Here is a 15,010-nt window from a genome sequence, read left to right as displayed (position 1 = left end):
AAATTTCTAAGCTTTGGTTTGCTTTGTAGTCTGGCAACTCCGCATTGAATGGCGCACTCTCTGCGGCAATTACCGCTCCCGGTTTCAATTCCAATTAGAGTTTCAGTTGCCAAACAACACTCGACGGTAGACACTTGTCTACTCCGCTGATCGCAAAAGAAAAGCCACAGCTCTTGTTGTTGCGACAATAACAAAGTGTCAAGCTGTTGGAAAATCGTGTGTGAACTTTGCCAAAAAAAAAAGAAAATAAACATAACAGACTTTATTGTTTGTATACACTTAATGGTCGAGTGCCTTCGCAGTTCGTTTTATTATTTTGGGCAATTCGTAGCCAAGAAATAAGGTTGAGTGAACTTGTTATTTGGTAGGGTGTGCGCATGTGTGTGTATATAGCTGAGTGTACTGCAGACATACATGCTTATATACCATTAATTTCTTTTGGCCAACTGTATGTACAGCATGATCGTATTTGTGCATGTGTGCGAGCGCGTGTATGTGAACTCCAACCGGAACGTATGTTCGAGTTTGAGCTTTTCCTTTTCACTTCACTGAAAGTGTCGTACAAACTTTTTTATGAGTACCGTGTGAATAGATCTAATAAGAATTTGGTGTTTGAGGTCGATTTCTTTTTGAGATGTAATTGACGAGTTCTTAACGTACGTTGGGCTTAACGGAATATTAACAAATTGATTTGAATGAAAAGAATTAACTGAAAAGTACTTGGTAACAATTTAACTATACATTGTTTCTGCCATTTCAGACATTCGCTTTGGCACGAAAAGTGAATCAATATTAATGTCGCCCATTTCATATGGGATCTTATCGCACTCATTCCTCAAGTCGCTCATGCTATATGCTCGCTTCCCTTTTGACTTTTTAATATCTGTAAAATTTACCCAGGTGATTTCAGTTTCCATTTCCGATTTGCAATGTTCCAGCCACTTCTTTCCCAAATTCTGCGATTGGCTCTGCAAACGCTGCAAAATTGGCTTTCGTAAGATATTCTTCTTTTTTAATGTCTTCAATTTGAGCTGAGTCAAGTCAGTTTCCCTCTTCCATAGAACGAGATCTGTGTGTTTGTAGGGTTCGTAGAATGGATTTTCTTCAATGGACGCAAATACGGGTTCCTTGGCGATGGGCTCAACTTTCAGATCCAGTTGGCTTAAGCTTAAAGATAGCTGTTGATCCATTCCAGCAGACTTGACTTCGAATCGATGGTACAAAATATATATATACAGTGAATGTATAATACTTAAATATATATGTGAGTGTGAGCTTTCAAACGTATCGGATGCGAGTCGAATTATGTTCAACAGGCTTACTTTGTTTAAGCAAATATAGCAATCGCTAAACATTAACATTAGCATTTGATTTTTGCGCTATTCATGTAGCTAGTGTTGGAAAATGCGCAAACTATCTGAAAGACGATTTAAATGCAGCGAGGCTGGGCGTGAAAATCAGACATCAGAAAAATTACCTGTAATGCAATATATGCGAGGCTGCCTTAAGAAGTTTCCATTTCAACTAAATCTGTTCTATTTTTTCGCCTTAAGCTCGCCGTCAGACTACCTTCGCATATGTCTGTATTCATGAAAACAATATTTATACGTCACGTATAGATTTTTTATTTATTTTTGTTATGGAAACAAAATTAAACCCAATTTGTGTGTTGCATATGTGTCCATAGAAGTATGAGTAGTTATGGACAATATGAAATTTGTGTTGAAATATAATTTAATCATCCACTTTATCCACTTTGTTGATCGATGGTGGCGTCAATGCATCCTTCTTGATATCTTTGAATGATACCCAATTGCATCCGTTTTCCATTCCTAGCCACTTTTTGCCATTTGACTTGATCTGCGTCTGCACACTGTGCTTCAGGGGCTTCTTAGTCATTTTCTTTTTAAAATTTTGCTTCTTCACCCTCTTATTGGGATCCTTGCCGACTTTAGACATTCTCTCGATGCTGAATACGTAATTTTTCTTTTGTAAAATATGGTTTTTATTTATATAAATATATAAATATATATATGCTATATATGTGTGAGTTCTGAGAGCTGAATCGTATCTGAAAAAATCGTATCGTATTATAAGTAAATCGACGAAAGTGAGTTGAGGCCGGCCTACTGGGACCAAACGTAATTTGTTTTTTTATACAAACTTAGGTTCAGTCTATGGAAATACACAAATATAGATAAGAAGTGGTAAAATGACTTCAGATCGTTTTCACAAGTGAGTAAGGAACATGCAATTAATAATGCTACCTCGTAATATTGTACATATCTTATCAGAGCTACAAGCATCATTAATTGATCTTTGCTTTCGACTATTCGAATAGAGCCGCCAAAGACGGGCTGCTTGATGTGCTGAAGGAGGCAACACGGAAGGATGCCAACGCCAAGGACGATGATTCAATGACGCCGGTCATGTGGGCAGCTTTCGAAGGTCGCTTGGATGCGCTGCGTTTGCTCTGCGGCAGAGGGTACGAAATACTAAATAATACTAAAACCAGAAATGGCGTTCATATAGCAAAATTAATCTTCTTCTACAGTGGCGATCCGGATAAGTGCGATCAATTTGGGAATACAGCGCTTCACTTGGCTGCCGCTAAGGGACATTTGCATTGTGTTGACTTTCTGTTTAAATTCGGTGTTAATATATATGCACTGGATATTGACAGACATAATGCCAAGGACCTGGCAGCCATTAATAATCGCGATGAGATTTTGCGCTATTTAGACGCAGCTGCAGCCAATTTTGAGGCGAATGAAAAGTAAGGCGCGAAGCTAAGAATTTGAATAATTAGAGTGTGATATAATGTGAAACATTGTGCACGAAATTAATTGCAATTATTGTTATCGATAGCATACGAGGACTGTCGAGTTTGCAAAGCCATACAGCCTTGCTTGTTATGCTCGGAAATAATCGCAAGGGACCCTATCGATAACATACAATAAATAATAAAGAGCAAATGCCTTACCAATTTGAGTTAATTTTCAATATCGCAAGAAATGCTATCGATTATAAGGACTGTGTGGCAAACTTGAATAAATTCAAATGAGTTCACTTGACAAATTAATTAATCTATTGAATTTACAGAAAAAAGGCGAAAGCCCTCAAGGAAATAGCTGAAAAGGAGTGCGAAAAACGCGTTAAGGAATATATGAAGCGCCAGCAACAGCAAATGCACGATTACAGCGATCTAAAGCCGAGCAATGCACAAACCTTGGTCAGCAGCAGCAGCAGCAAGTCGAGCAACATGCTGTCTACGTTGAAGCAAAAGATTTGGTCCAGCCAGGGCAATCTGAACAAAACGCCAAGGGAGCAAGCAGCAGCTACAGCTCGCATACCCCCTACCAAATTCAGCGATCTGGTGGGCAGCAGCAGCAGCAGCAGCGGCGGCTCTACCATTGCCAGTCGCATGGGTACAGTGCAAAAGAAGCCGCCACAGCAGTCACAGTCGCAGCAGCAGCAGCAACAACAGCAGGGGAAGTCACAGCACTCTAAAGCTTGTCCACATGCTCTGGCTAATGATGGCGGATTCAAGGTGCGTGAACTGGAGCCGGATGGCAAGCGTACAATAACATCGCTAACAGGACTGCAAAGGGACTCGGAGGTGCTCTATGTGGGCACATTTAGCTCCACGGATGAGCAGGAGGGCAAGCGTGGCAAGATTGCAGATGTCTTCGAACTGGATGATGAAGATGTAGGTCGTCTGGGTTATAGCACGGCGCTGGCACGCAGCTTCTCACAGCCAGATATATTAGGAGATGCACAGCTCTCGCAGGAGTTAAACGAGGAGCTACAGGTGCTGCAGCGACCGGTCGGCCTCTTCGATCGACCCACCATGCTGGGCAGCATTGCCTTTCGCCGGTCGGTGACCGCAGCACTGAGTCAACTGCAGCTGCAATCTGATGGCATCGACAGCGTCTCCAGCTCTACCATGCGAAATGCAAGCAGCAGCAATAACAATAAAAATAACACCAAAGCGCGCTTGTATCTGAATTTATCCGATGACTCCGACTCAGACGGCGCTGGCGATGATGTCTACAGTGATGATGAGGACGAGGAACAGGTGTCGGCCAGCGCGCTGCAACGCTTTCTCACTGTGTGGGCATTAGACGAATATTTACCTGTGTGCGTATATAACACAAATACTCAATGGTTCACGTCTAATTCGTATATTTTAGTTTTCAGAAACAGGAAATTGATCTGGAGACACTTATGCTGCTAACGGAGGCCGATTTGAAATCGCTTGGCCTGCCGCTTGGACCCTTTCGCAAGCTGACCTTTGCTATACAGGAGCGGCGCAATGCCTTGGCCACACCTGGACCCCTTATCGATAGTCGGTTATAGGCTAACTCTACACGAGAACATATCTCCTTTCTTTAGAGACAACAATTGGCTAATGAGACATATTTATTTATTTTGTCATATATGTATATATGTATATGTACGTATGCTTAATTGTGTATGTATGTGCAGGACATATAAATAAATAAACAGAGATCACAGTTGTGTAAGCTATGAGAGATTTGATTATAGCAACCCACCAGGAACATTGAAAGTACCATATGCATGTATGCACTGAGGTGAAGTCTACAATTTCTCGTGGTATACTAAATTTGCAAGCCTATGTGTGGCGACAACACACCATGCTCTGCTGTTAGTATGCAGTGAGGTGAATTCAAAATCCCACTGCGCTATGTTAGTGTGCAATGAGCTGAGCTTTACAACTAACCATGCTCGAAGAGTGAGTGAGGTGAGTATTGCACGCCACCATGAGCTGCTACTAGTAGTGAGGTGAGCACTGCTATTCAACATGATCTGTTGCTTATGAATCTCGCACCGAATACGTTTTGATTATTCTGCTTTTTTGTTAGAAAACATTGCTGATAAATAATTATGCATACATTACTATATTTATTAGTTATTTTGGATAAATAGGCTTGAATTTCCTACATTAATATTAAATGCTCTTAGAGCTTTAATTCTTATACATCTAAAAATTCAATAGAAACTACAAAATTATTTGACCTAAAGCTAGACAAGATTTGGCACTCCTCTTTCAATGAGCTCTACAAATAGGTCCGAGCTCGGTAACGGGTACATAGCCCAGTCTAAACTGCGCATATTGTTTTAGGCAATAATCTATCCAGCCACCTGCTGCATCATGTAGAGGTTCGCATAGATGCCATTCAGTGCCATTAGATGATCGTGTGTGCCCTGTTCGACAACGATGCCACGCTTCAGTACACATATCAGGTCGGCATCACGCACTGTGCTCAGCCGATGGGCGATGGTCACGCAGGTGCGTCCAGCTCTGGCCTCATCAAGCGCCTGTTGCACCACCTTTTCGCTCTCCAGATCCAAGGCGGATGTCGCCTCGTCCAGTATAAGAATCTTGGGATTTCGCACCAGAGCTCGGGCAATGGCGATGCGTTGCTTCTGGCCACCAGAAAGCTGCGAGGTCTTGCCCACGCGTGTTTCATAGCCCTGCGGCAGGGAGCTAATGAAATTGTGTATATTCGCCTTCTTCGAAGCCTCGATAATCTCCTGCATGGGCACATCATCACGGAAATTGTTGCCATAGGCGATATTCTCGGCAATGGTGCGGTCGAAGAGCACCGGCTCCTGTGACACCAAACCCAACTTGGAGCGCAGTGTATCAAGTGGGAAGTCCGTACTCGGCACGCCACTCAAGGTAACCGAACCGGAGACTGGATCATAGTAGCGCAACAGCAATTGGATGCAAGTGGATTTCCCCGAACCCGATGGACCCACCAGCGCCACAGTGGTGTTCTTCTTGATCGTGAGATTCAGGCCATGCAGAATGGGCGTATCCCTGCGCGTGGGATACTCGAAGCGAACATTCTCATAGACAATGTCGCCCTCAGATTTCTGGAAGAGACGAAACAAGTTATTAAGAGAAAGACTTCAGTTTCGACAATATACTAAGCCCACCTCAGCTGTGTTATATGGATTCAGTGGCGGATTGGATTGCTTGGGCGTCTGCTCGAACAGCTTCATCAGGCGCCCAGCGGAGATGATGGCATCGTTGACATTCGGTGCATAGGCCAGGGCCTGACCCAGCATCCAGGAGCCAAAGATCAGCGCCTCGGCAACCTTAATAATATCCTCATAGGGCAAGCCATCATTGGCAACCAACATGCCGCCATAGTAGAGCGACACGCCATAGGCGAGGAACGGCGCTGTCTGGCCCAACCCGAAGACCAGGCCGCGGAAGCGCACCTTGCGACGACAAGCGACATTCACCTGATCAATCTGCTTGATATAGCGCTCGAGCACCTGCTGCTCCAGGCCCAGGCCATTGACAGTGCGTATATTGGCAATGGCCTCAACGGCGACCTGTGAGGCATCCTCGATGGCCGCCTTGGCTGACTGAGCGCTCTTCGCTATGAAGCGACCCTCTAGATAGACAGAGAGACAGAGGAAGGGCAGGGTGACGGTAGTCAACAAAGTCTGCTGCCAGGAATAGATGAAACCAATTAACATGCCCACGGCCAAGGTGACCACGGCCTGCAGCATGATGCCAACACGTGCGCCAGTTGCCTGAGAAACAAGTTCAAAGTTGTAGTAGACTCATCATTAATCTTTGCTTCAGGCAGACTTACGCCCTGCACGTTGGAGCAGTCGCCAGCGAGTCGAGCGCACAGTGCGCCCACCGAATTGCGTTCGTCATCAAAGAAGGCCACCTCCTGCGCCACGATTGTCTTGAATGCCGTCTTCCTCAAGCGCGTTGTCATCTTAACGCCAGCCGTGGTGAACATGTAGCTCTGCAGCATTGTGCCCACGCCAGCCATCAGCCCGATGCCAATGAAAATGTATGAAATATTGTTGCCCTCGTGTCGCACCAGATTCTCATCGCCATCGGACAAGATGCCGAAGAAGTCGCCAAAGAACAAGCCCCACAATGGGAACGTGATGCCGTGCATAGCGGCTGCGAGGCAGCCCCACAGCATGTAACGCCATTCGGGTGCATTCAGCTTCATCAGTTGCACGAATGAGACTTTGGGTTCATCTGGCTTGGGCTGCTTCTTCTTCTTCTTGCGACGTTGTGAACGGCCTGGAAGGCATATTCATATAGATTTGGTTGTTAGATATAAGAGAGTGGTTGAGAGAGGGGGTAAGATAGAGCTAGAGCTAGAGAAAAGGGTAGCAAAGGTAGTGTGTGAGAGAGGGGGAGAGAGACAGACAGTTGCAGGGAAATTAAAAGAGTTAGGGTGAGAGTAATAAGGAGGAAGGAAGGAGAAAGGACAGTATGAGAGTATGAATAGGACTAAAGTCAATATACAGGATAAACGAGACACATCACTCACACATGACTCACATCATCAAATGCAGCAACTCACTAAGAGGAACTACATAGGTTTAGCCCCATACAAACGGACAGACATAGATATAGATATAGACATATACATATATATATTCTCCCCCAGCAGCCTTAGCTCCCACTTCCGCAATATGTACAGGGTATATATCGCATTTTAAGCTCTTCCAACTTACGTTTGCTGCTTGAACTAACGCTGAACACGTCGTCCTTGCTGCTATTAACCTCTGCCGCCGCAGCGCCATTCTCGCCGATGTCCTCTTCATACTCCTCATCCTCGAGCTCATCGTCGTCATCAAGAACCATGATATCATCCTCCCTGCTCTTGGACAATGCCAATTTGGCCACACTGCCGGTTTCCTCGGTGGCTTCCTTGCGACGAGTTATGTTCACCAGATCGTAGTATAAACCACCCTTGTCCATGAGCTCGTCGTGTGTGCCCTGCTCGGCCACCTTGCCGTCCTTGACAAATACAATTTTGTCGGCATTAGTCACAGTCGATAGGCGATGGGCGACAACAAGGGTGGTTGGCCCTTGGCTGGCCAGCTCCAATGCATCCTGTACACGCTTCTCGGAGGTGGGGTCCAGCGCGGATGTCGCTTCGTCCAGTAGCAGAATCTTCGGATTGCGCACCAGCGCACGGGCAATGGCAATCCGTTGCTTCTGTCCGCCAGACATTTGGGCACCGCGCTCACCCACCTGTGTGTCGTAGCCCTTGGGCAGCTTGCTGATGAACTCGTGGCAATTGGCATTGCGTGCGGCACGTTCGATGTCCGACTGCGTGGCCAGTGGATTGCCGAAGCGTATGTTCTCGCCAATTGTGGTGGCAAACAGCACCGGCTCCTGGCCCACAACGCCGATTTGGGAGCGCAGCCAACCCACATTCAAGCTGCACAAATCGCGTCCATCCAGCTGCACTTGACCCTGTTCCGGATCGTAGAAACGCTGCATTAGCTGTATGACTGTGCTCTTGCCACAGCCGGAGGCGCCAACAAACGCCACCGTTTGCCCCGGCTCCACATCCACAGTTAAGCCTTTCAGTATCTCGACGTCCGGCCGGGAGGGATAACGAAAGTGTATATCCTCAAACCTTAGACGACCCGTTATGCTCTCCGGCTTCAGGCCCGACTCATCCAACGGATCAATTTCGGACTTGCGATCAATGATTCTAAACAGATTCCGGGCCGCGCCCAAAGCAACACCAAATGAATCCACATGTGGCGAGGAGAAACCCAAGTTCTGGGCACCCATTATGACGGCAAAGAGAACGATGACAAGAACTGCAGGCGTATATTGGCGCTCCTCGTTGCTGCGATCATCCAGGATCAGGTTCACGCCATACCAAATGGCAATGGCCATGCAGGCATAGATGATGAGCCACATGACACCGGCGCCAATGCCCGAGTAGAGACCCTTCTTGCGGCCCGTCGCTTCGGCGGGTATCAGAAGCTTCGAGAAACGTTCGTTTTCCTTGCGCTCTCCACTGAAGGCGAAGACAGTGCGAATGCCACTGAACACCTCCTCGGCCACTGTGCCGGCATCCGAGTAGGCTTTCAATTCCTTTTCAGCCAGCGAACTCTGAATCTTGGCCACCATAGCTGTGGCCAGTATGATGAAGGGGCTGCAGGTGAGCACCACCAAGGTCAGCTTCCAGCCATAGATAAACGAGGCCACAATGCCCATGACAAAGGTCATGAAGAGAAACGTGACGATGGCGACCTGGCGGAAGATAGAAAAGGACACGTTACTTAAGCACCTTAAGATTCTAAGCATCTGCTGCTATGCGCACCTTTTCGCCAATGCCCTCCTTGACCTTATCCAAGTCTCTGCAAATATTATATTATATCATTAATATTTTCATACTCTTTCGCCGAGTTCCCTTCACTTACTCTGTCATTTTGCTGGCGAAATTTGTGCCCGACGTGGTGTCATACCAGGACATGTCCTGTCGCAGGATGGCCTCCAGAAAGAGCTTACGTATGCGATTGATTTGATTGAGGGCCACACGATTCGACACATCAATCGCAATGAGGATGAGTATCAGCAATATAACACAACCCACCAAGCTGGCTATGCCAAAGGCAATCGAATCATCGATGATGGCCTGCTTATTCTCTGCATCACCTGCATTGGTGCTATATGGCGAAAGAACTCTCAATTACATACACTCTTTATATAAACAGGTTTATATAGCTTACAGTCGCTTGCCACCTCCAAAAAGCGCAAGTATGAATGTTGGCGATGAGGTGCCATTGCCTACGGTGCGATCAATGAGCAGAGATGTGAATTCTCCATAGATCACTATAAAATAGGGTATGAAAATCGAGGCTAATGTGGCCACAATAATGCTAAGAGCTATGAGAAAACGCTCCAGAACAGTTGAGTAGCGAAACTAGAAAAGAAATATTAAATATTTTTATTATCTAAAAGTAGAATATAATAGATTGATAGATCGATAGATGATATGCATAGACAAGGCAACTTATCGTAGCTAATCGATGCATGGAATATAATTAATATTGACACACACTTAATTATTCAATGCTAGTGTAGTGTGAAGTCAGGAGTATACGACTAATAGATACCCTAAACTAAACTACAAGCTGCTGCTTCATATATATATTCTAACTGCTCTGCTTACGTAGAATGATTATCAGGCAAATGATTATCATCCTTATGGTTCTCTGATTCTTCTCATCATCCTAATGATTATCAAAATAATTAACAATGTAAAGATGATCAATATTCTAATGATCATTATCTTAACGATCATCATAATGAACATTGTCCTTATGAATATTATGTACATGAACATCACCTAATGATCATTGTCGTAATCTTAATTTCAATGATCAACATCATGAATACAATTTTAATTATGATCATAATGTTCAATAGCATGATCATCATTATGTTCATTATGATCATTGCCATGATTAACATTATAACGATCATTATTATAATAATGATCATCATAAAGATCGTTATCATGATCATCACAACGGCGCTCATGATCATTATGATCAATGTCATGATTAACATAACGATTATGATGATGATCATAAAGACCAATATCATGATCATCATTATAGCGATCATTATTATAACGATTAATACGTAAGCGATCATGATCATTATGATCATTGTCATGATTAGCATTATAACGATCATCATTATAATAATGATCATCATAAAGATCGTTATCATGATCATCACGATCATCATTATAATGATCATCATAAAGATCATTATGATGATGATCATCATAGCGGTCATTATGATCATTATAATATATGATCATTATAATGATTAATATGTTAACGATCATTATTGTAATGATGATCATCATAACGATCATTACCATGATCATCATTATAACGAGCACTCTTATGACTATCAATAATTTTAGTCAATCGAATGATCATGCAAATGATCACAAGAATTATTTGCAATACAACTAATTATAATTCTAATAACACTTATCATCAATAATATTTATTATTATGATCATTATTATTATAATTATCCAGGCCGCTTTACTGACTTAATTTTCGATAGAGAGAATTTACATGATATAGACAAGCGAGCATAGCTTGAGCAAAATGATGCACTAAGAAATACCCATTAAGTCCGTACTCTACATCAATCTAAATACTGATATAATATTCAATCATCTACTTTTTCCCATAGACACTTGATCTTTCACAGCTGCCTTAGCTCTCTGATGCCTGATTATACACTATATATATTACATATGAAAAAGAATTAATTGCTGAATGCAGTCAGTTTAGAATTCCAGTTGTAACAAACTGTTAGATAGAACGTAGTATAAATTTAACTAAATGTTGCGATTACTAATGCAGAGTCATAAGTCTGATGTAATCTTTCGAATATTTATGATCAGAGCAAATAAAACTAGTTCACTCACCAGGTCGAAGAAACTGTACTTTTTATCTGTTTCCGTGGTGGCAACACCTTTCGCTTTCTCCACACGAAAGTCGCCCAGATCCGGCAACGTTGTGCTCCTCTTCTTCGACGCGGACATTCTGAGATCCTTTGATTGTACTTTCGTTGCAAATATTTGATATGACGAGCTGCAAAATGGATTTGGAAACTTAATTCAAGTGTCGAAGTCACATTTTCAATTGAGATCTCGTTTGATTGTTGCGCCCCTTTTATTGCACTTAAAAAAAAAAATTAAACAAGACAAAAAGCTACTCACAAAATAATTAAGAAAATTGAGTGAAAAAATTGACATATTTCCCAAGACAATTCGAACGAAATGTGTTGAAAAACTATTGCAGCTTGAGCAATTGTTCAATTGACAAATTGATAAACTGCTGATTGAACACTTGCAGCAAATTGAGACTGGAAAAGCATCCATAAATTAATAAATTACAAACAATTCGAAAGTGAAATATGAAACAGAACACAAAGCGATCGATAGTACGCAAAAAAAAACGTAAAAAACACGTTGATATGGGGCATAGACGACTGCGTGATGCTCGTGTGCAGTCAAAGAAAAAAAGTTGAGTTTATGTTTGTGAATTATGCGCACTGCACTAAGAGAGCTATATAGCTATCTGTAGAGTAAATCATGTTAGACTTTCAGAGCTACAACTGTTTGAGCTGCTAGTGGGCTTGGGTCTATATGTTTTAGTGTGTCAGTTAAGAAGGCTTAGACTAGCCATATATGTTTTACAGCTTCTACTTGAGGAACAGTTAAAGATAAAGTTTTTTTCCAGATATACCCAGCTTGGATATATAAACTGTCATCGCTGTGCTGAGTAGTTAAACTGTGCACTATTTACAACTGGAAAAAGTCCAGCATTATCCATTCTATCACTGTCCCAGTTTCCGTCGATCTATTAACAATCAACTTTAGACCAAATTTGTTGGGACTCTACCCGCAAAATTGTAGAATATATATATTTTTTAATTCTCCTCAATCCCCTGTTAGACTATAAAAGCTAAATATTATAATATGACTTCTTGCCTTATATCCAATTTCAAATCTCAAGCGTCACTCAAGTCTCAATCTCAGGTAACACCCAAAGAATCTGTGAATTTTATAATAGAACCTTGTAAAATTACCATCTATCCGCTTCGACATGTGCCCAGCCCAGCACTTTCTAATAATCTAATCACTATACAAGACGAAGCTCTATATATACCTTGAGTAAATATACCAAATTGCCGACTCTCTAGAGAGACGGACACAAAGCCAATAAACTCTGCGCACTTCATCAACGGGCACGACAAAACAACCAATTGAAGCGTAATCTATACTGGCACTTAGATCCCAACAATTACCAATATATGTGCATATATATATAGTATATATAATCTTTTTTTTTGTGTCTATAAGCAATATGCTAATGATAAGACGCGATTGCATTGCGCGTAACAATTAATGATGTAAATGTAATTTGTAATCTTCTTTTTTTTGGGTAAAAAATTGTTTGGTAATTTGTGAAGAGAAACGTCTCTTGAAAATATCGTATATAGCTATAGCTGAACAATTATCAATTTTTATAGCTGTACAATTATCAATTTAAATAGCATTTTTCGTCATCTTTTCAAATTCTTATTCAGATTAAATACTCTGTCAGATCTGCACGACTTATACTATATATATGCTTGCCTTTCCTCTTTTTCGATTATACCTCAAATATGTGACAAGCACTCAAAAACTGCACAATTACTATATATACACAAACTCTTCATGCATATATGCTAAAATGCCTTTTGCATTAGATTTCACATGCAAATTTCAACTATGGTAAATATACATATCTATATCTATCTATATATACATATCTATATTTAATGCTTGTCTTATTTTATTTGAAGATCTCAATAAACACTTTTGAACTGAACAATTACCTATATATTGTGTTTATACACGACTTCTATATATATATATGCTAATGATAAGCGTTGATTTCGTCTCGTTTTTTGTGGATTTTAATTTCTCGTTATATTTTTATATTTAATGGGCTTTACGGCCGGGGCTCGCGATGCGATTGCTGAGTCTTTTGGGCAGCCGGCAGCAAAAGCGTTTGCATCTCGACAGCACGCGATTGAAATTGGAACTGTTGAAACCAGTAAGAAGGCGCCTGCGACGAGACCTCGGTTACCAGAGTGTCGTCATAAAGTAGTATATGGAAGACACACACACACGAAGCGCGAGCTCGGGTCGTTAAGCATAAAGACAAAAGCAAAGGCAAATACATGATATAAGAACCTGACGCGACGATCGTAAAACCGTTTATAATCGAAGCAAAAAGCGTCGCCAATTAAATTAGACGAAAGCAAAAACAAAAAAACAATGAGTAGCCGAATATAAAACAATAACAAAAATGATGAAAAACAATGGGTTTACCATCTGCTCGGTATAAACAAATCCGAATGACAGCAAACAATAACACGCGTTAGCTGCTTTCGCCTTATCGTTCAGCTACGCCGCTCGCTCGGCCACGCCCACCGCTGTTGACATGCGAACTATTGCGGCACCAGACAAACTGCCCCTCGATGACTGTGCTCGAAATTCTTGGAGCTCAAATCCAGTTTTTTTTTATTTTTTTGCGTCAAAGATATTTCCCCCCGGCTCTTCGATTGCATTTCGTATACAGATCACGCAGCATGCAAAGAAAGTCAAGATTATGGGAATTACCTCAGCTCGTGTGGTACAATCCCCTTTTCTGGATTCCTTGTACGATTCGTCAGCATATAAATAATTATACAGAGCAGATCTTTAGTGATTTTATATGCAATCCCAGGTGAGCTGTAGTTCATGCACTGAGAATCAATTAGAGTTGAGCTGGGAAACTCAAAGTGGATGCAGAATGAAACTAATACCTAACAAAAATATGATCAACTCTATGATGTGCAGAAGAATCGTAATATACTTAGAGATTTATTATATATTTAATGAGGGATCAGTGAAATAGTTAAGCCTACTGGAACTAGTATAGGATAAAGCTCTTATTAAATATTTTGAATTGAATTGAATTGAATAGTTTGTCTTATTGGAACTAGTTCAGAAAGCATTTCTTCCACTCTAAGTACAATTTAAATATTGTACTAGCCAGCCGACACCTTTTTGTTAAGAAGTTGTGGTATAAAAACTTTTTAATCTAACTTTTACTAATTCGCCAAGCGACAACGAAAATGTTTACACTCAAAAAAATTATCTAAAAATACTTTTATCAATTTTGTTTGCCAAGCAAAATGCTCTACTGGTTCTTTAAAATTAGTTCATTCAAGTATAAATGGAAATTTTGCACAAAGCGTAGCCAAAAATTACGACAGCAATCAGACACTTATTAAAAAAGGCTGCACTAACACTGCACAACAAGAATGTGAAATTAAAACGAACTAAAATTAAATTGAATAATTAAAGAATCTATGTAGCTAATAGAACTAAAAAAACAATTTTTTTAAAAAAATGTCAAAAAAATATTGAAAAGATAGAATAATATATGTAGTTCTAAACAAAGTTCTGTTTCGAATAAAATTCATCTAACCAAATATACGACATTTTTGTTTAAGACCTAAGAACGAAACGAAAAATTAATTTAATTTTTTAAGCAGGAAATCTCAAAAAATAATTCTTTTAAATCTAAAAGTCACAAAAATAAAATGATTAAAAAA

General features: G+C 41.3%; 2 protein-coding genes across 4 annotated transcripts; one reads left to right on the top strand and one right to left on the bottom strand.

Annotated features, from left to right (window-relative positions):
• The first annotated feature begins 17 nt into the window (after nt 1–17).
• Nucleotides 18–4,412, top strand: LOC111603507 (Usher syndrome type-1G protein). Of its 2 annotated transcripts, none has more exons than XM_023321129.2 (6): nt 18–343; nt 2,169–2,235; nt 2,342–2,485; nt 2,555–2,776; nt 3,103–4,140; nt 4,194–4,412. In XM_023321129.2, the coding sequence occupies exons 2-6, from the start codon at nt 2,213–2,215 to the stop codon at nt 4,357–4,359; spliced, it is 1,593 nt and encodes a 530-aa protein (XP_023176897.2). In that variant the 5' UTR covers nt 18–343; nt 2,169–2,212; the 3' UTR covers nt 4,360–4,412. The 2 variants fall into 2 exon arrangements, with proteins under 2 accessions (XP_023176897.2, XP_023176887.2); XM_023321119.2 differs by lacking the exon at nt 18–343 and adding an exon at nt 2,043–2,110.
• Nucleotides 4,413–4,954: 542 nt separating this feature from the next.
• Nucleotides 4,955–13,437, bottom strand: LOC111603344 (multidrug resistance protein homolog 49). 2 transcript variants are annotated; one of them, XM_023320886.2, is made up of 9 exons: nt 13,241–13,437; nt 11,283–11,448; nt 9,553–9,746; nt 9,244–9,489; nt 9,144–9,180; nt 7,531–9,073; nt 6,639–7,090; nt 5,968–6,576; nt 4,955–5,904 (listed from the first exon to the last, which is right to left on the bottom strand). In XM_023320886.2, the coding sequence occupies exons 2-9, from the start codon at nt 11,397–11,399 to the stop codon at nt 5,155–5,157; spliced, it is 3,948 nt and encodes a 1,315-aa protein (XP_023176654.2). In that variant the 5' UTR covers nt 11,400–11,448; nt 13,241–13,437; the 3' UTR covers nt 4,955–5,154. The 2 variants fall into 2 exon arrangements, with proteins under 2 accessions (XP_023176654.2, XP_030080921.1); XM_030225061.1 differs by lacking the exon at nt 13,241–13,437 and having other exon boundaries at nt 11,283–11,587.
• Nucleotides 13,438–15,010: the final 1,573 nt, after the last annotated feature.

This window comes from Drosophila hydei, unplaced genomic scaffold, assembly GCF_003285905.1.
Source record: "Drosophila hydei strain 15085-1641.00,03,60 unplaced genomic scaffold, DhydRS2 tig00008122-arrow-pilon, whole genome shotgun sequence".
NCBI lineage: Eukaryota > Metazoa > Arthropoda > Insecta > Diptera > Drosophilidae > Drosophila > Drosophila hydei.
The sequence above is the reverse complement of the archived record's forward strand: the minus strand, read 5'-3'. Positions and strand labels throughout refer to the sequence as shown.